Source organism: Euwallacea similis, chromosome 13, assembly GCF_039881205.1.
Source record: "Euwallacea similis isolate ESF13 chromosome 13, ESF131.1, whole genome shotgun sequence".
NCBI lineage: Eukaryota > Metazoa > Arthropoda > Insecta > Coleoptera > Curculionidae > Euwallacea > Euwallacea similis.
The window spans coordinates 1,949,570-1,969,809 of NC_089621.1; the positions used below are offsets into that span (position 1 = coordinate 1,949,570).

Sequence of the window (20,240 nt, forward strand, 5' to 3'; positions counted from 1 at the left end):
AAAAAGATATGCATTTCCTAACTAGTTACACAAAAAGCTATTATTATATCAAAGTGTTTTTCGTATATTGCACCGTTAGAGCTCTTCGTCCGTGTTACAATGCAAACTCTCGAATTTTTCTAAATAAATAATTTTTCTGTCTTTTCTAGGCACATTGAAGCACCACTCGACAATTCATAATCACTACAAAGTCTTAACTTTACTTTTCCTGCACAGAACTAAATTCTTCAGCGCCTTAAAACTTAAAGTTGCTAACATAAACATCTTTCTGCAAATGTAAACCAGCCCAAAACCCACGACAGCGAAAAATGCGTAGACGTCCAAATGGTAGAACTGGTAGAAGGGTAGATCTGCTCCTTCGTAGTTCAAGTGAGCTGCTCCATTGTGACGCAGGACGTATTCTATCCAGTATATCGCGGTGTCCAGGGAACTCATCGGTTGATCGTTAAGAATTTTGAACTGCTTTTCGATGTTTTGCTGATACCTATTTCACTAGTTTTTAATTTCTTGTGAGCAATTTAAGCGTGCAATATACGTACGAAGAATTAGACAACAAACTAAGGAGTTTCTCTTCCAATTCCTCTTCGGTAAATGAAGTAAACTGCACGGTCTCACCAATACCCAAATGGAGACATCGTTCTGTGTTTGCTTTCTGGTCTGCGAAGAATGGAATCATCAGCATTGGCACTTTCTTGGAGATGGCCTCGTCGACCGATTGTATACCTGAAAACTCCCATTTCCCCAACATACATCCTCTAAATCATTCCAAATGTATACCTGCTTGATTTATGAAGAGTTTGACTTTAGGATGTCCCAAAAGGTCCTGCTGGGGGAACCACTTTCTGACCACGAAATTTGCAGGCAAAATTTCAGGAACTTCCTCGATGTTCCACTTGAAAAGAATGGTGTAGGGCAATCGCCCTAATACTCTGAAACACTTATGCAAGCTATCTCTGGCAACCTCTGAGGGATCTATGTTTGTTCCCAAACTGAAGTAAATGGCGTCATTGGGGATTTCATCTAGCACGTCAGCTAAGTCCTGCAAAAGATTTTTTTATATATTTATTTATTAATTGCTATAATGTTTATTCACTACTATTTATCGATTTTTTTCCATTATCGTTTACATTATTAGTTTCCATACTATTTTTAATTTGCATACTAGAGAAGCTTACTTGCGGTAGGGCTTTCTGAGGGTGTACATGAATTGCGCTGATGGGCACGAACTTAGGGCTGGCAAGTTTGGGTTTCTGATTGGCAAAATTATAGTTGGCCAAAACCAAGCTGACCTCTTTGGCCAGCTGTCCTGAAGTTTTATTCAACTTGCCAAAATGCTTGGTGATCTGTTCATCAAAAGCTGCACCTATTTTGAGGCCTCCAATAGTCCGAAACAGCCAATAATATACATAACTCGAAATTCTTTCTTTTAAGCTTTTGGGAGTGTCTGCACCTATAATGAACTCTGGTTCTAGCGCTGGGTGCCTGTCCATACCAATAGCTCTTAAATGCCCTGTGGTCAATGGCAGAGAAACGATTCCCACCATGGGTACATTGTATATTTCCTTGAAGGCATAGTAAGTCTGCCACAAGTACTCGACCAATAGAATATCATAAGTCCCATCATTAGCATTATTTATTAAATTTTTGAGGTGGTGATGGTTCAATTGCACTTCGGAGACATTCATGTAAGTCTCAAATAACTTGGCAAAGTCGTAGCCTTCTCTCTCAATTGAGGATAACGCATCACAGCTGAAGCTCAAGTCGTGCTCGGTCAAGTTGGTTAGCGAAGGGTCTTTTAAGGGGAAGGGAGTGTAAACGGTTACCTGGTGGCCCCGTAAGGAAAGCTCTTTCCATATGGGCTGAAACATTATTTGGTGGCTGTAGCTGGGGGTGAGGAACACCCCCAGAATTCTGGCACCATTTGAAACACCACACAAAACACTCGCACAAAAGAGGGAAAAAAACAACATGCTAACTGATCGATTCAACTTGCCCACCTGATGGAATATTACATTTAAATTATGTTTAAATCCTCAATTGTAGATAAGGAAAATGAGAAATCAATTGTTAAAGGGTGAAGTAGTTTACAAAATATCTTTAAGTGGATCTCTCACAGCTGGTACAGCTGAAATTTGTAATATGGGAAATAGGTAGTTATTTTGGATACACCTGCTTACTGGTTCGAGGCAATAATAGAGCCTATCGACATCTAATCAATCAACAATACTTAACCGAAAGCGTAAATAGTTTTAAACAATTTTTTGGGTGCAAGATTCAATGGCCAATTATAGCTCGTAAATGACGGAAATAACAACTCGTTACGTTAAATAACCCGGTAAAAAATGACGACAAAGTCAGATAATAAACCTATTGATTGGATCACTTACACGTGGAATTGCCGTACTTGTGAATGATCAAATGCTTGGAAACCTTCTGATGCTTGTGAGGTCTGCACCAGACTCATGGCTGAATTAAATGTGGGAAGAGGAGAAATTTCAATGCAAAACACGGTGGTACTCAACAGTCTTATATTACATAAAATAGGCTAATTCAGTGGCAAAGCGTTCATTAATGAGATACAGGGCGTCAATAAAGTCCGAAACCACCCAAATTCCGTACAAAAATTGACGATTATTATTATAAAGAATTCCGAATCTTCTGTGTTTCATTTGGACAATATTCCGGCTTTTTCAGACCCATTTGACGCCCCGAACTACGAAGTAAATATATTTCGTCAGCCTTGAATGTCTCATTTGACTTACTAAACATGCTCAAAAATTTCAAGGATTACGACAGTCACTTAATATGTGGAGATATCTCAATACCTCAATCCTTCTTTTTCTTTTCTTTCCTCCTTCTCTGACCCAAAGCGACCAAATTCATCAAACCTTTCAGTGCGAGATAAAAACTTATCACTACAGCCGAAACAACCCCCAAAATAAACCCTATAACGTCCAACATCAAGTACTCCCATAAGGGCAAGTCTACAGCCACACTCCTCAGATGCTTAGCCCCTTTATGTCTTATAACGTACTCAATCCACCAAACGGCCTTCTGCAGTCCATCCTGAGGCTGGTCCTTCATGAGTTGATCTAGCTTTCTGGCATTTTCTACGTAACTGCAACAATTACCATGTTGAAATGTTTTTGAGTGCCCCTTAAGATCTTACCTAGCGTTGTTGACAATTTCCAAGATGTAGCTCCTCAAATTTTCTTCAGTAATATCCTCCAAATCCAGCATCTTTCCTATGCCATGTTTGACGCAGGTATCCACATTGGTGGTTTGGTCAGAGTGAAATGGGATTCCTATGATAGGTTTATGGGCAGCTATGGTTTCTTCTATTGACTGCAATCCTCCTTGGGTGATAAAGAGCTTGACATTAGGATGCTCTGAAAAAGAAACCTTTTTATTTCTGTTAGTAGTGGCAGGGTCACACAACCTAGAAGGGAAATCTGGGGCACCCATTTGACGATAAGGACGTTCTGAGGCTTCCCCACCATCTCGTCAACTTCCCACTTCCACACCACCTTATAAGGTATACTCTTAAACACCTTTTGCAACGTTTTAATGGTGTCGTTGCTGAGAAACATAGACCTAATGGTGCTGCCCAGACTGAAGTAAATCACCCCTTCAGGGGCGTTATTGACGAAAGATTCTAATCGCTTCAAACGAGTGAGTTATTAACTCCATCAAAGAAGTTTTCCTAACTTACAGCATCCAGTGGAGGCTTGGAAGTGACCAATTCAATTCCTCCTAAATCAATTGTGTTGGGATATAAGGGGATTGCCCTATGAAAAGCTGGATTTCTGTTCAGAAGCAGTAAACTTATATTTCGTTCTATGTCCCCTAGATAAGGCAAATCACTGCTTAGGGACTTCTTGACGTTTGCGTCTTCTCTAGGCAGAACCACCAGCCAGTAATGGAGCCGCACATAGATGGAATAGAACACTGACAGTAATCTTTCTTCGAAGGACAAATCCAGTTTCAAGGGCAAATTCATGTCAGGAGCTGCAATAGGCTGTGAGGGATTTCCAAGGGTATCCAGGGCTACAAGAGGAGCCCCCAAAGAAGTTACACCTATAATAGGGGCCTCATAATAGGCCCCTAATGAGGCCAAAGTGGGGAACAACCACTCTACTATTACCACATCAAAGTGCTTGTTATTATTCAACAGTCTTCTCATTTCTGGGTGGTTTAATGTGATGTTGTAGAGCGAGGAAAATAACTTGGTGGCTCTCATATCTTTGATGAAGGCAGTGAAGAAGTTGGGTTTCTCTAAGAGGTACGAAAAATTATCCATCCCTTGAGTGATATATTGGTAATAACCACTGAGATCATACTCTGTTAGATTGACCAAACTAGAGTCGTTCAGGGGGTTGGGAGTTAATACATGCACCTCATGGTCCCTGAGGGAGAGAGCCTTCCAAATTGCCTGAAATGGCTTCTGGTGACTGGGCGCTGGAGTGCAGCTGAGAAACAAGATTTTGGCGGCCTGGGAAGATAACACTAAGTTCACTGACATCACGGTGAATATTAAACACAAATGTTTAGGATTCATTATTACAAATCACTGTAGGAGATTTAATTATTAATTAAGCATCGGAGCTTGTTTAAATTGGGTTTTGCTATCTTATCTGGAGTTTTAAGTGGCAATTATCAGGAAAGGATAAAGATAAAAGCAGTATGTCTTACCCAATACATGAACTTGAGGCAAATGTTTACTGATAAAGACATTGGCAGGTTTGTTAGGCATTGTTAGAACCTCCCACTTCCACACAACTTTATAGGGCAATTTTTTAAAAGTCCTTTGTAGCTTTTGGACGTACTCTACAGGCATCGAACTACCATCCATGCTAATGCCCAGGCTGAAATATATAACTCCCTCAGACGCTTCATCCAAGAATTTTTTTAGGACCTATAAAACTCCGTTTTGTTCTTACTACTCGAGCTCTTTCTAGTGCTTACCGGATCAACAGTAAGATTAGGACGTCTATAATTAATAGTCCCCAGCTCTACTATTGCAGGCAACTTTGGGATGGGTCTATGAAACGCGGGATTTCTATTTAAGAGAATTAGACTAACGTTATTCTGCAGCTCTCCCAAATATGGCACATCTTTTCCATAGTGCCTCTTTATTCTAGAATCTTCTGCCGGGATTAGAAAAAAGTGCTGGTGAATGCGGACGAAGACCGCCCAAAAGGCAGACCACATTCTATGCGGCAAAGGCAGATTATCCCTTACAAAGGGAAGATCTTGTTCCGGAGCTAAGATTGGGTCTGAAGGATTGCCCACGGTGTCCAGCATTTGTATAGGCACAGTATTGGAACCCAGTCCAATGATCGGGCAATTGAATAGGTGTCCGTAGACCGCTATAGCTGGGTGGTACCATTCCAGAACACACGCGTCAAAGTGCCGATGTTCTGAAATTGTTTCTTCATTGCGACTTATGGACTTCCAGGCTCATACTACCTTTGACCAGGGCCTTGATCTTTGGGTGGTTGTACAAAAGTTCCATACCATTTCCTGCGATTCGCTGCATAATGACTTGCCTGATGATTGTTCCGATAAATGTGGGCTTTCTGAAGAAAGCGGCTTTCCATTCAGGTTTAATCTGGTTCTTTTCAAAGTCGTGCATGGCGTTTATGTCATACTCCACTATGTTTTTCATGGAGGAATTGAAGTCAGGATTAGGGGTAACCACGTGCACTTCATGTCCCCTGAGGGCAAGCTCCTTCCACACTTCTTTGTACACTTTGTGGTGGCTTTGCGCGGGGATGGGACAAAAAACCAGGATTTTGGCCCCATCGCTGCAAACCCACAGAAAACACGCGATTAGTGTAATAAGCACTCGACAGTTCATCTTTTACAATGCTACTAATTTCAGCCTTCGTAGATATCTTCTTTGTGTCGAGGCTTCCATTATCATTTCAATTCTCGCAAATATTTGTATTCCGATTGCCGCATTTAGTCAAAATCCTGCAAGATGGCTGTTGAGTGATAATTATTTTAGATGGGCATTAGAGGAGCGTCCAGAGTCTGGGACACTAAATCCCAGGGCGACGAGTTGTTTCACTGTCAGCTCAAAGTCCAAACGTTTCTTTCAGGTGTGTTTTGTTCGCATAATTAATAAGCATTAAGGAATTTGCCAGGGTCAAATTCCATATTAATTATTAACGGAAAGTCTGAGATAAGATGAAGGACACGACGCAGATTGGATGAATAATATGCTTTGAGAGATTCAGGAAAGCTGGAAGAGATGTAGTGAAAAATTGCCCTTTTAAAGGGTTCACTGTAATTAACATCATCGATAAGGAAGCTTCGATGTTTATTAGTCCCGAATAATAGGACACGAAATTCAATAACTGTCGAAGGGCTTTAAATCAGCACTTAATGCCTATTGATGGTATGTGCTGAAATCAATGATGTTGTATTGCCTCATGTTGCTGCTCTGTTTCAAATTAACGCACCGTTTCCCCGCTTATCAGCATAGAAGTTTTCAATCAAATTTCGGCTTCTTGAAGCCAAATGAGAAACACGTTCTCGAGATTTCAACAACCGAAATGCCAAGGGTGGCAAAAGTGTAGGTGCAGGAGTACTCGGGATATATTGTTTCATGTGTTGCCTCTCGCTTAAATACGCTAATATGGATCATGTGCCAAGCCCTGAATTCCTCACTGGGTCTACGAGGTCCCATATCTCGGACCTGTCCGCATTCCTGGACAGTTGAATTTAAACGTCTTTATCCTTGTTTTGAGGGTTTCATGTTTCTTTTTTCATTTTCTTAAGCTTATTTACGCCCCTGTGCTAGACGTTGTAGTTGGGTGAAATTTTTCTCTAAAATCTCAATTCACTCAAGCCTTAAACTTGTACAAACATCCATTTGCTTGATGTATCAAAAACCAGAGGTGTAGCTAAAACCTCCGATAAATTGAATTAAACGCACTTTTGCTCCTTGTATTGGGGTTTCAGGGTTTCAAACGTATAAATTTGTAACGAACTATTTCTTCTTTTAGGTCAATTGATTTCCATTCTATAGCAATCCTGACTACCTAATTGAGTCTTGGAAATCCCATTTGGAGATCATTCAGTTAAATGGGTTTTCATAGTCGCAAATATACGGGGTTATTTAAATTCGCTGTTCAGCGTTGGAATCTCGAAAAGTGGAAAAGGTGCGAAGTTGCTTAAATTCGGGCAATGTCGCGCAGTTTTGCTCGATAGGAAAATAGTAAAAAAATCGGATATTTGCCGGAATTAATTTTTTCTGGGATTCCTTTAGGGTTTTCTCAAAATAGATTCCGCTGGTTGACACGCACTTTTTCTCTGCTTTCGCTCTTTCGTTGCACTTTCTCTCTGTAGCTGCCCTTAATGAAATAAATGGCCCATTCTGACCAGAAAAAAAGCCACTATCTCATCTACATTTAAATTGAAAATAGCTCTAAACCCTCTTGTTAATTGTTTGTGAGGGACCACAGCAAACTAACGAATGTTGCCAGGGTCATTCTTTATCCGCGCCAAAATGGCTCTACATCCTCGCGTATCCTTTGTCTTATTTAAGCAGAAAGCCACTAACAATAAACCTCCAAACAAGGGGAAATAGACAATAAGAGAGAACGAGGAATGGCCTAACCTGCACTTTTGCTTTGGAAAGTTTGTTTGCTTGTCTGTGGGGATATAATTTATAAGATTGCACACAAAATTTTCTAATCTCAGAAAGAGGATTAAGACTTCCGAGTGTGTGAGGGGAAACCACTTGACGAAATTAAAGAGCGGTCGTGTTAGTTTCGTTGCATTTGCAGAGTTTACTGGTGCAACGAACACACATACAAGTTAATCTTCCCCGTTCCCCTTAACCCCTGTGCGATGCCAAAACTTCGCTGTAACTACGTTAATACATCCAGCCAATACTAATTAATTTTGTAGAACAGAACAAAGCCAAAGTAAATGGTCTGCAATTAGTCATTTTGACGATAAACCTGGAAACTCTAGGAGGAGCTGGCTAATTTTGAGATTAGTCAGCTGAGTCTATGATAGAGCTACTAATTTAGATGGTGAGGCTCCAATAGCGAGTTTCCATATACATAATCTGCTTAAAAGTTTAAAATTTCAACCTCCTTGCAAGGGAAATTGAGAAAAAATAGAGCAACTCGCACTTTTTTCTAATTTAATAATGAGGCGTATCTCTCAACCTACTTAGCAGGGCTCATTAAATTAATTTGTTTTGTCACTTATAGCTCGGTAAATAAGACAAGCAATGTTACATAAGGTCGGCCTCCCCGTCAAACGGTAATAGATTGCCCTTTAAATGCCTAAATAATCAACTCTATATGGAGGCTGCTATAAATAATTGGGTTGCTTAAAATGCAAAGCACCAACACGAATTGGACAATAATAAATTATTCATTTAAAGCCGCGTCTTGCATGTGGCAACTTGTTTTCCAGGCTGGTTAGTTATTGGCAAAAGTAACATTTCACTGCCTGTTGAAAACTCCCTCGTTGCAGAAATACATCGATTTTAGAACTTAAAATTAGCCACTCAGAAGTTCGAATCCCTTTTTTCGCCAACAAAACAAAAAAAAAAAGAAGAAAATTGCGTCTGGGGTATACTCGTATCGGAATTCGGGCCACAAGGAACTGGTTGAGGGCAAAACTTTCTACACTTTGATAAAACGGAACTTATCAAAAAAGTCGGAGGAAACGGCACGTCTACGGTGAGTTTAATTTATCGGTAAAACTTTAGCGCGTTTGTGTAGACTTTTCCTAAACCCTGTACAGATCTCCTCCAGATCGAATGGAATTTCGATGGGATTTATAACAACAAAAAACTTGGACGTAGATTTCACTCAATGCTCTAGGGCTTCAATGAGTATCGTCAATTTTGAACTTCTACAATTGTTACTGCCTCAGAAAATTTTTTGCGTTAATACTGCAGGAATTGCTGCAGAACACTGCAAGCCGCATGAAGATCTGATTCAATCCACCGTTTGTCCTAGAGATTCCCCGTGAAGCCGAAAGATATATGTCTGTTATGTTTCCAGATTAGCTTGCTTGTGGAGCACTAAATTTATGGGTACTTATGCATGGGCATTTTGTACTGCAGCTTTGTGGGCGAACGTGCAGACTGATTGGCGCTAGTACAATCTCTAGTTATTAAAGGGCCCCATTTTCTACAATTTTCCATATTCCATTTTCGTAAAGTTCTTTTGTGCAGAAATGTAAAAATAAGAAAAATTGATCGAGAAATTTCTGATGAATCAGGAACACGGGATTTTTCCATCAACCACCCCATTGCAGCGCATCCCAATGCAAACAATTTCATCAGACTAAAGGGGAAAGTTTCCTCTTTCTTTGCAACGTATTTACAGATCCTTTAAAGCTTTCTAATATTTCCCTTCAATGCATAACCGCAGGCTTTCTTTTGCAATGCTTCTAGTTTTCCAATCGTCAGAAACTTCTAGAAATTTTCCAGCCGAGGCTTTTCGTCTTAGAACAAAAAGCATTAGATAAAAAAGTTGACTGTTATTCCGCTCAACAACACTCTAAAATTTCTAAGATGGCAAATTTTCCATCTCAGAGAACATGGAGGTTTTTGAGTGCTACTATACTCTATAACTTCACCCCATCATAATCTTCGAAAATAATTACTCTGTAAGGCATACATCAACAGTTGTTTTGATGGGAAACAGATTTGATATAAAACACTTTCCCCAACTTCGCTCTTGTGCGCGTCACAGCAACCCCCTTATATTCGTTAAAGGGAGTTGGTGCCTAGAAGGGATGGAACTTGAGACGAACTCTCAAATTTTAAATGGCACGAAAAAACATGTCGCTTCCCTTAGGCCTACTAATTGCAAAATTGAAAATGCTATTTTGCGGAAATCCTCAGTTCCTTTTAATTTTATTTTGCAAAGTTCATAAGAGTCACACGTGTGACTCACGCCGAAGGTCTTACTGCATACAAGGGATTTTACAAATAAGACAACAGTATAAGCTTCACCAACCGAATTGTATCAAATCACAGGGCCACTATCAGAGATATTATCGTGACGAATCAATGAACGAAAAAGGATTTAGCAGGGCTGTCCAGACTGCCGGGACTCGCCTAGGACTCGCCTTGCAAAACTCCACTTTCCGGTCTTGTACCGCAAATGACTCTTTTACGGGCTGACGCTTTTTACAGTTTATCTCCAGTGTGTATGTGGGACATTTAGTCATATCAGAGTCTTTTACCTTGACGTAGTGGAAATGCTCTTTGAGGAGCCTTCTTTTTAGAGCCCTCTGAAAACCCCAAATGCACTTATCAGAGTGACCCTGTACCTCGCAAGCTAAAAGAGATATTACAGCCCGGTTTATGCAGGTTTATAGAGCTCATTCACGCCATTAAGATAAATGCTCCTGGAAAGGCCTGACTTCACGAAGAGTCTTGAATCCAGAATTATTACTTTTAGTTCGGCTGCAATATCAGAGCGAATTAAACTATGACTGGATTTTTCTGGCGTGTAGGCTGCAGAGGCAGAAAACAAATGCGTATATTTAACCGACACGCCACTCTAAATGCAGCTGCATTTCGATGTTTCGCAATAGTGCTCTACACGTGTTGGTAATGGTCCTTATTACACCATTATCCGGCTGTCGTATTGCGGTATGCCCACATACAGGTACTAATAGTATCTCTCCCCCTTTCCAACACAAGTCGTCTTTTCCCTCCCCGGCAACTAAACAATACAGGGCGGAAATATAAGGAAAACTTCCTGTTCAGCAACTTTGCCAAGATAAACAAAGATGGATTTAAATACACCCAATAATTCCGCCATTCTTGTTTAACCCCAAGTTAGGTACTTTTCTCGTTTTGGAATAAGTAATTTTCCCGAAAGATCTGAAAGTTTTTGTTTAAATCCATTTGCTGGCTAATGGTGTTATTGTCGTTTCTCATTTTCAGTAATAGCGCTTATCTAAGTTAAATGTTTATTACAAGTAAATGGATGTCCCTGAAATTACACTAGACGTTTCCACTTACTCATGCTGCCGTACTGCAAATTTTATAAAAGAAGATTGAATATGGCCCCTTACAGTTAAAAACCGAAACCGCAATTCCATTTATGAAAGTCATGTGCCGTTGACTGCAGCAGCATCTACATCTATGTTTAATTCCGACCCTTGTTATCTTAAGCTTCATACACATTGCGACATATTCCCCTTTCATTATTCGGGGTAGGCGTCAAGGGTGGCTGAAGAGGTGGAGACGCAAATATGCACTTTACAAGTACGTGTTTGTTTGTTTTTCGCCTGTCAGCTTCAGAACTTCTGGAAAATTGTGGGTTTCAATTTGGATATGAAAATTGCAGCGAAATTAAAACATTTGAGAGATGCCACAGCGCCGGAAGGAAGAATAGAATTTGCTATAACATAAAAGGACACACCAATTCCTCGGGAAATATTGCTGGTTTATTACGGCTCCGATCAGTTTTTACATAATCGCTTAGTCGAATGGAAATTCGAAGCGTTGTAAACCCAAAATGCGGCTCACAATCAATAAGAGCCCAATAAGAACCTGACGCTTTTCGGAACAATTACGTTGAGCGTCACGCGACCGAAAATGTGTTTAGCAGGGCTGTCCAAGCCTCCATGACTCGCCTATGACTCCCTTCGCAAAACACTATTTTCCGGTCTTGTTTCGTAGATAACTATTTTGCGGGCTGGCGCTTTTTACAGTTTATCTTCAGTGTGACATCGGTGACCTTTAGTCATATCAGAGTCTTTTATCTTAACGGAGTGGAAATGTAGAAAATTAAAACATTCGGGAGATGCCACAGAACCGGAAGGGAGAATGGAGTTTGGCCAACGCTTGGTTGTTAGAGCATAAAAGAATACGCTAATCTGTGCGAAATATTGCCAATTTATTACGACACGTCTGGATTCTTACCTAACTGTTTAGTAGAATGGAAATTCGAACCGTTGTAAACACAAAATGTGGCTCACAATCAATAAAAGCCCAATAAAAAACTGACGCTTTATGTAACAATCAGTCAGTCACACATCGGAAATCTAGGGCAATATGATTCGCAAATGGAATTTTCTTGAAAACGCGGAATTCTTTACGTAAATACGATCCTCCATATTTCAATTTTTCCTTGCTGTCTTTCCCAAATGGGCCCCCAGCGACATCTAATTAATATGTTAAATGGCTCAGTTTCTTGAAAGTCACGGGTCTAAGCTCCGACCAATTTCACCTATACACCCTGATGGGAAAAACCTGAGCCAACAAAAAAGCCCTTCGAATCCCTCATTAAAAGTGGAAAAGCCGTATGCGGAATCGATTCTACTCCTCGGCGAAAGGCGAATTTAGCGAAATATGGGCTCTAGTTTGCTAATTTGCAGCTGTCAGGTCAAAACCTCCATGAAATATGGTGCCTATGTAGACACTTTCCAGATAATATAGTCTACCCACTTGCGCTAGTCGGCAGGCGAAAACAATTTGGCACACGCCATTATCGATTTCTCTATGGCATTGAGAATCTAAGGAGAGAAAGAGTTTATGGGAATTAGAGATAAATTCTTCCAATCAGGAGACAAAATTTACTAACGGAAATTTGAAGAAAATCTCCCCTCTATAAAGTAAGGGCCTGAAATGACCATTGAATCCATTAGGTGAGCAATAGGTAAAATGATTTACCGGGGCACTATGCTCCAACAATTGAACAGGGTGAGAAGGAATGATTATAGTTCTGCGAAGTTCCTCAAACTTTTAGAGTTGAATTCTTTTCCTTATGAAAACGTTGGTTAATGTTGTCGATAAGTATTCCTCTAAGGACAATTAAAGAAGGTGGTAAAGAGAGAAGGTACCATTAAATGTATGACTTGACGTGAATTTCTAGCCTCAACTGGGCAAATCTTTCGCTACTGGAAGCCTAGTTTATCGTATGGATCAGGTGGTCTATGGTCTAATTCTGAAAACCACTTGAAATTGATTAGTGGGCGATATATTTGTTTCCATTACGGACCATCGACTGTGAAAAGGTATTTTTATTCAGGAGTTGTAATGGAGAAATTCTCAAATTCCATTTGCGTGCTCGATTAGCCACACTTGGCAATTTTCGAAGAAACAGTATTTTGTGGTTTTGGCTAATGTCCAGTTACGATATTTTGACCGTCATTATTACCAGCATTTCCTACTCATTTCTTTTTCCTAGTGTAGTTCCTTTGCGTTTAGGGTCTTTCATTTATTTATTAGATTTGATTACAAGCACTTATCTAAAACTTGTAAGCACGTTTATCAGGAAATAATACAATGGAAAAGCGAGAAAACAAGGGAAAAAGGAGAGAGTGCAATCACAAAGGAACAAAAACAAACTTTAATAAATTTTCTCTCCTCTCATTCGAAACTAAAAAGTGGGAAATTTACATCCTAGTTTACAGTTAAACAGGGACAGAACTTATGGAAAGAGATTGCATATCTCCTAAATAACATGAATGGGACCCAAAAAACTTGGCCGAGTTGGAGAAAGGTAGGCAACATTAAAATACTTTCCCCGTTTTATTATAATCATTAATTGTCCTCATTAATGCACTCGTTCGTTAAATAACAATTAACGGCACTAATTATTTCCACCCACTGTCTGTACACACATCTGTTTACTTATACCAAATCGATAATAATTAATGACGTCTACCATTCACATCTACCAAATGCACGAATTCTCATTAATAAACTATTTCAGGCAGCTTTCCAAATAAACCAAACATGTGCCAAATCCAAATAAATAATCCAAACTAATGGATGATTCTATTCGACAAAATAGAAGGGAAATTGCAAATTCTACTGCTTTTCCGGTCATTAAAGGTAAACATAAATGTTCTATTTAGTTTCCCTCATATTTCTCAAACAGGTGTTCAAATATTGCAATGTTATGTAAAGAGCGATTATTAAGATAACTTTAAATAGGCGTTGAAATATCAGAGGCAATGCCTTATGTCTCAGCGTTGAGAGTGATGTTAACTCATTATTTGAAAATTCTCACCCGCCATCAATTTAAATATTATTGTATTCCTACTTGTATCAGAAGCTTTGGAAAATAATCTGTTAAGAAAACTTAAAAGGAATTTAAATACTAGAAGTATGTGTTGGATAAATATATAGTAACAGCAAGTGACTTAATCAGCGCTCTACGTAAGGCTTCTGTTTAGAATAACAAATTATTTGAAAACTCCCGTCCTCCATCAGCTTAAACATTTATCCATTCTTGGTTATCAGACACACCAAAACGCGGACTTCATTTCACAATCTAAACAGCCACTAAATTGCCTGTTCTTCTCATGGAGGGCATTGCCATCTGCATCATGAGATTTCAGTAATGTAGCAGTCCTCCTATGCTGTGTTTTAAAAAGAGTTCAAGATTAATAGTGGCTGTCATTGCAGGCGATGTAACATATTTGTCTGAGATGATTTATTAGAATCGTACGACATATTTCAGCGTGTTCTTTTAGTCGGAAAAGGACGGACCTATTTCCGCCCATCGCCTTGCGTGTAGTTCCTTCTTCTTGTTTTTATTTCGTCTTTGAATTTATTTTCAGCTGGAGCAGATTGTTGATGGATAAGTGGATTATTGAAGAGACCGCCCATATTTTATCTGGCAAACTAGAACCATCCGGAATATTTTCATTAACGGTGTTAACATATTAATTTAACGGCAATTGAACAGTGTTCTGCTTCATAGTTTTGCTAATTGTCTGATAATAAGCTATTATTGGAAAGCGAAATTATTTCATTTCGGCACATACAGATCACTGAAAGAGTTATTGAAAAGGCTTGCAAATATCTGCAATTAAAGGGCCTGTGGCAGTGGGCAACTTATATTCTATTCAGGAGTCTTGATTTACTTTCTAATACATATTCAGTAGCTGTTCAGCGAACTGCGAAGCCTTTGTATTACTCCAATCAAGTTTCTCTTCTTAAAAGCGAATTTGCTTGTAGGTGATTTCTAAGAGGTGATTTATTACTCGAGAACCTCGGTGCCTTTTAAGGCCCCGTCTCCTTCCGACTATAATTTATTTTTGTCCCGTTAGACCCAGAATTGCAAATTACCATATGAACAACGTCTTACTCGATTTCATCGAAATTGAACGTTTATTCAACGAGAAGCTGAATTGCCCTTAAGTTATCGTGTGTTTTGGGTGAAAATGCAAGTGTTATTATGGCGACCATAGTAGAAGCTTTTAAGAATAAACCAAAACCCAAAGTACTTTAAAAATTGGTAAACTGGTAAAGTCGATGCAGAAACTCTAATTATATTCTCATAAAAAGAGTAAAACTCTTGAAGTTCGAATGGCTAGACCCAACGAAAGGTTTGCCTCATTATTTTATAAATCAAATAAAAATTTATAATACAAAGTCAAGAATTTTCAAATAAATTGAACAAACTCTAATTAATGAAGAAATTGGTGTAATATTATACTGCATTTTAAATTCATTACAGTATCGATCGTTATCAGATACCTAATTTTTTAAACGGAATTATTTATTTGCAAGTCGGCGCTTGATCTATCAGAACTTGATTTACCTTCCAACGTCTGTGTTATCCGACCTATCTTGCCCCAAAGCTTTTAAAATTTTACTTCGTTAAATTATCAATCAACACTGTCTCTTCCACCCACTTTCTGCTAATTAAATTTATATTTTTTTAATCTACGGCACGGATGCCGAGACGTCAGCCCCGTAAAAGGGTGGTAGAGGTAGGAACGCGAAGGGCCCATAATTTATTAAAGGGAAGCAAAGGGTCCCGTCGTCTATCGGGAAGCAGTTTTCGCCAACTGACCCGTCCAAAATGACCTGCTAAACAAGGACTAACACGTCGTCGTCAAAGAGAGAAACCCATTAAAGCATGGGGAATGGGCGATTGATTGAATGATCGGGTCCCCAGCTGGTTTCCGATTCAATTTCTATTCTGTATTTATAGGACAGAGAAGATTTAATAGAGCGAGCCTGGGGATTTTTTAGTGTTTGGTTTATTTGGATATCCCTAGGTTTTGAATATCGGAAGTTAATAGGGTTGAAACAATCTATAGAGCGATCAGGGATACAAGTTTTCGAACAATTTGTTAATTCTGTTATTTTTTGGGAATAACGCCTTCACATTTTACTTTAGCGTTTTTTTCATTGTTCTCCTTTTTTATTTGATTCGAGGTACAAGTAATGCATACTCACTTATCTTCTTTTCCTACTACCTTACCTCTTTCTTTTCTCCACCGCTTTCCTTTCCGAAATCTTTCTACCATCTTTATGGAGGCCATCTAGTTTATCACACACTTCATGAGTTCTCTCCTTATTGTGTTTTGCTCTAATCTCAATCGTCTCGCTTTGGCTCACTCTCGCTCCATTTTTTATTCGGAATACTCCAGCAGGTATTGACGGGGATATTTTCAACCTTCCCTCGGTGGAACCAGCGATGGCTCTAGCTCTTCACCCCTATTCTACGCCGATATACAGTAAAGACTCCTATAAATTCCTATCTCCTATGAACATTAGTGGCAGTGCATAATTGCACTTCGTGCATTCTGCCTTGTACTTTACCCTCTTTTTCTGTGGTCTTATGTATGTGTTTTAGTAAAACTCATGCCCCTACCAAACCACACTTCAAAGGTATTTCAACAAGACTGGGCTTCTGGCAGTCGGACAGTTTCTAATTTACCGCGGGCCCCTTATCCTTAGCTGTCTCCGGTCTTGTGGTGACCAAATGTGTTCTAGGTAAGAGTTGCTCTTGGCATTTCCCATTTATTTCCATCAGGAACCTCCGTAGGCATTACTTCGGATTGGCGCGAGGCGTTGCTCTTTTATCGAGCATTGTGTTGCGCAAATATGTGATTTCTGTCTTTAATTTTGTTTTCCATGATAGTTATAATTATATCTGATACTTTCCTCCATTCATTCCCACCCTTCAGCAGTAATTCTTCAGTATTTTCTTTTCCAATCTCTCCAAATTGGGAGCGGGACGTGTTTCTCGGTCTGGCGAATTCTGGACATTTGACTAAAGTGTATTCCACGGCGTTCATCTCCCTTTTCACCTGAACTAACCTCGGCTGGTGTGGGAGGTGTTATTGTCGAAATATTAAATAAAGAATGACCGTACGTCTTTGACCGTAGAGAATATACTTAAAATAATTTACCATTTATTAATCAAGTCCTTTTTTGTGCAATCCGCAAATTGCTTCCTCTCATTCCTTCTAGAGCTGTTCCACATGGAAAAACGCTCGGTGTTAAGCAACTCTTAGTGAAAATCAGCTTCGTTCCGGTGTCAGTAAAGTTAATGCTTGTTTCTGTCATGTTGGTCCTGAATATGTACGACTCGACGTTTCCGGAGAACTCAAGATACGATCGCCAGTAAATATCTTGACATGTTCGAGATTAGTTTCGGCCTCCAACTTCCTGTGGCTAGTTAAACGTCAGAAAATCAGCGAGGATTTTTGGCCTCTATAGAAAATTTATTTGGCATTCATGTAATAAGGTGAGCGATTGAGGAAGAGAGTTTTTGAATATGCTGGACACTGTTGATTAGCAAAACTAACATTAATAACGTACATTGTCACGGGGCGAGTTTTAAATTACTATCTATTACAGAAACAAGGTAAATCTTTCCCATTCTCTCCAGAGTTTATCTCCAATGACTCAATTGTTTCCCAGGCGCCGTTCGTTCGAAGACAATAGTAATTCCAGACTTAATTAAATCGAACAATAGCACTTGGCACTTTACGAGGGTTTAAGCTTATCAGTGTAAACAACGATTAATGTGGAGCGATGGGATAATTTAGCTGACAAATTTGAGCAAGAAACGAATTTATGTTATTGGGGCCGATTTCCGTCATGGCTTGAAGGCTGAAAATCCGGCTTCTTGGGCCGAAAACAATAAAACAAGGACGCGAAATATCAGTTGATTAAGCAATATTGCTCAAATCCAGTTCCATAGTCTATCGACTGTAACTTGATTTATTCGCTTCGCGTTTTTCGTGAGTGTTTAACGAGCCGGATGCCTTTTGTATTACTGCGAATGAGTCGTAACTCTGCGAGACGCAAATTTTCTTGTAGCTGTCTGAGGTAAGTGATTTATTGCTTAAAATTGCCCTTTAAACTCGAGTACACGTATACTCACTTTGCTGTCGATACTCTTTCGAAATATTAATCTTGAAGTTTTTGAAGTTGATTCAGGTGCTTTTTTTCCAAGGAGCGAGGCCACACGTTTAATTTTCATGCTGCCTTAATTAAAGCTGCATTCCCTTCGTAATTTGATAGAGATCCGTTTATATAAACCGCGAGGAAAATCCGGGAAAACGAAGGTGACTCGCCGCTTTCCTATTACATAACTCCAGCGAATAGAGGGTTAAAAATAGCGGAACATTTCTAATAAATTAAACGTTCGCGCTGGAACAGTTCAAGCATTCGAATTACTACAAAATATAAGTTCTAAGTAAGCAGCCGTGCCGGGAAATTTATAACTTGAAACGACTAAGATTAACGGTTTTCAAAACTGTCGACATACAACAAACTTGCCGAACTTTCGAGGAAACACGGTCATCAACTTAGTTACGATTCTTTGGCACATTCGGGCACCTGCCCACGCATCGTAATGAGGCTCGTTTTATGCAAAAGAGGATCGAGTTTTAGATCCATTAAGCTTTTGAGATCGGTGGAGTTTAACTGGTTACAAAGGCACAAAGAAGTTTTCTATTGGAAATGAAATTCTGGTTAGATCAAGTAAACACGACTCCACTTGTTTGGAGTCAATCTGATCTCTGTGCTATTATTTTCAATCAGTGATGTAGAGCTTGGTAACGTGTTACTCTTAAAACAATTTCATAGAAAAGAGTACTAGGACTGAACAGGGACAAACGGTCGAATTGACAACCTCGCGTAAATCTGCAACGCCTTGAGTTTAGGCAACCCTAGATACACAAGTGGGCTGTTGGTTTGGCCCTGTTGTCAGAGCTACTGACATATTTTTCAGGATAGTTGTGGTTCCAAAGCGTCACATTTACCGAACTTTTTAAGAGAAACTCCAATTCCGAGGCGCCAAAAAGTGCTATCGCACCATTTCTTTGTATCTTGGAGTAAAATTTGACACCTTCCTAGCAATTCACCAGAATTCAATTGATCAATGCACCTTGTCGTATCAAATTTCTGCTCTCCAATAGTCCTGGATTTGTTAATATTAATTTAATTTTATGTTCACCAATAAGCGACTCAATTTTTCAGCTAAAAAATACGAAATAAAATAATCCGTGTACATTAGCGAAATCTCTCCAGAAGGTCCCATAAAAATATTAAATAAGAGGGGACCCAGAGAGTGTCTCAAAGGGCCAGAAAGTAGGTCGAAAGCTAATAATACCCTCGCAATTTCGACCTTTTCCTTAATTACCTGGCTCAGGTTATCTCTGCCCGATAAAGTTAACCGCCGGAGCATATTGACTAATTACCTCGGATATGTGTAGCCGCAGATGTACCATTTAAATTTACGTGCACACATTGAAGACTTTGTTGCAGAATTTTGCCGTTTTTCATCCAGTTTATTATGGAAACGTAAGCTGCCTTTTCATTTTCCGCCTTTTTAAACTTCAAATGTGGATAAAAGCCACCATAAAAAGATAGCGGGTGAGGAAATACCCTTCATATTTTATTAATTTTTCCATGGAGTGCCTAGACCTATTTACGTATAATTATTATTCCTTTTATCGTAAGTACGTTTAAATGCGATATTATCTACTCGAGGTATTATAAGTCGCCCTTATTGTGTTCAGTAGAGCAGACCGATATTTATGTACAATTTTAGCTAAACATAATATTTACTTTGCATTTTTCATGAAGACAGGAAAAAGGCTCAAGTCTAATGACTTTTCAGCCTGGAAATCGGGCACGGTCATGTGCTAAATTATCTGGAAATGAACGGATTGCGTGAATTTAATTCGTCGATTGGAATCGGCCGTATTTATGGAAATTAATATTGCCCCTGGAGCACTCAATAGTTGAGGTACTAGAAGAGTGTGACCTTAAAAGGGCTTGTGGCAAAAAGTTTGCTTAGCTTCGTAACAGGTGCTTAGGCAACTAAAAGCATGATAGTCGGTGCCGTATAGGTAATCTCGTGGCTTAGATGGAAAGGAAACGCCTCTAAGCAAGATAGAGGATCTGCCGACGGTAAGAGCCCTCTGAAATATGGGTTACTCTATTTTTGTATCGAGTTTCGTTTCAGTCAGGTAATGCA

At 39.4% G+C, this 20,240-nt stretch overlaps 1 protein-coding gene across 1 annotated transcript; it reads right to left on the minus strand.

The window, feature by feature from the left end:
* Nucleotides 1-59: 59 nt before the first annotated feature.
* On the minus strand, nucleotides 60-5,884 carry LOC136413169 (uncharacterized). The gene is made up of 11 exons (XM_066396567.1): nucleotides 5,470-5,884; nucleotides 4,966-5,420; nucleotides 4,693-4,915; nucleotides 3,713-4,008; nucleotides 3,440-3,662; nucleotides 3,170-3,389; nucleotides 2,832-3,118; nucleotides 1,176-2,032; nucleotides 778-1,039; nucleotides 540-723; nucleotides 60-484 (listed from the first exon to the last, which is right to left on the minus strand). Exons 1-11 carry the CDS (start codon nucleotides 5,858-5,860, stop codon nucleotides 184-186), a joined length of 3,699 nt encoding a protein of 1,232 aa, XP_066252664.1. The 5' UTR covers nucleotides 5,861-5,884; the 3' UTR covers nucleotides 60-183.
* Nucleotides 5,885-20,240: the final 14,356 nt, after the last annotated feature.

Bases quoted from the DNA above. Each gene is read 5' to 3' on its own strand.
- LOC136413169 (XM_066396567.1), bottom strand. From the start codon at position 5,860: ATGAACTGTCGAGTGCTTATTACACTAATCGCGTGTTTTCTGTGGGTT. The intron at 3,663-3,712 runs GTAAGTTAGGAA...ACTCGTTTGAAG, and splicing joins CCAAGCCTCCACTGGATGCT to CGATTAGAATCTTTCGTCAA. The intron at 1,040-1,175 runs GTAAGCTTCTCT...AATCTTTTGCAG, and splicing joins CTCAGAAAGCCCTACCGCAA to GACTTAGCTGACGTGCTAGA.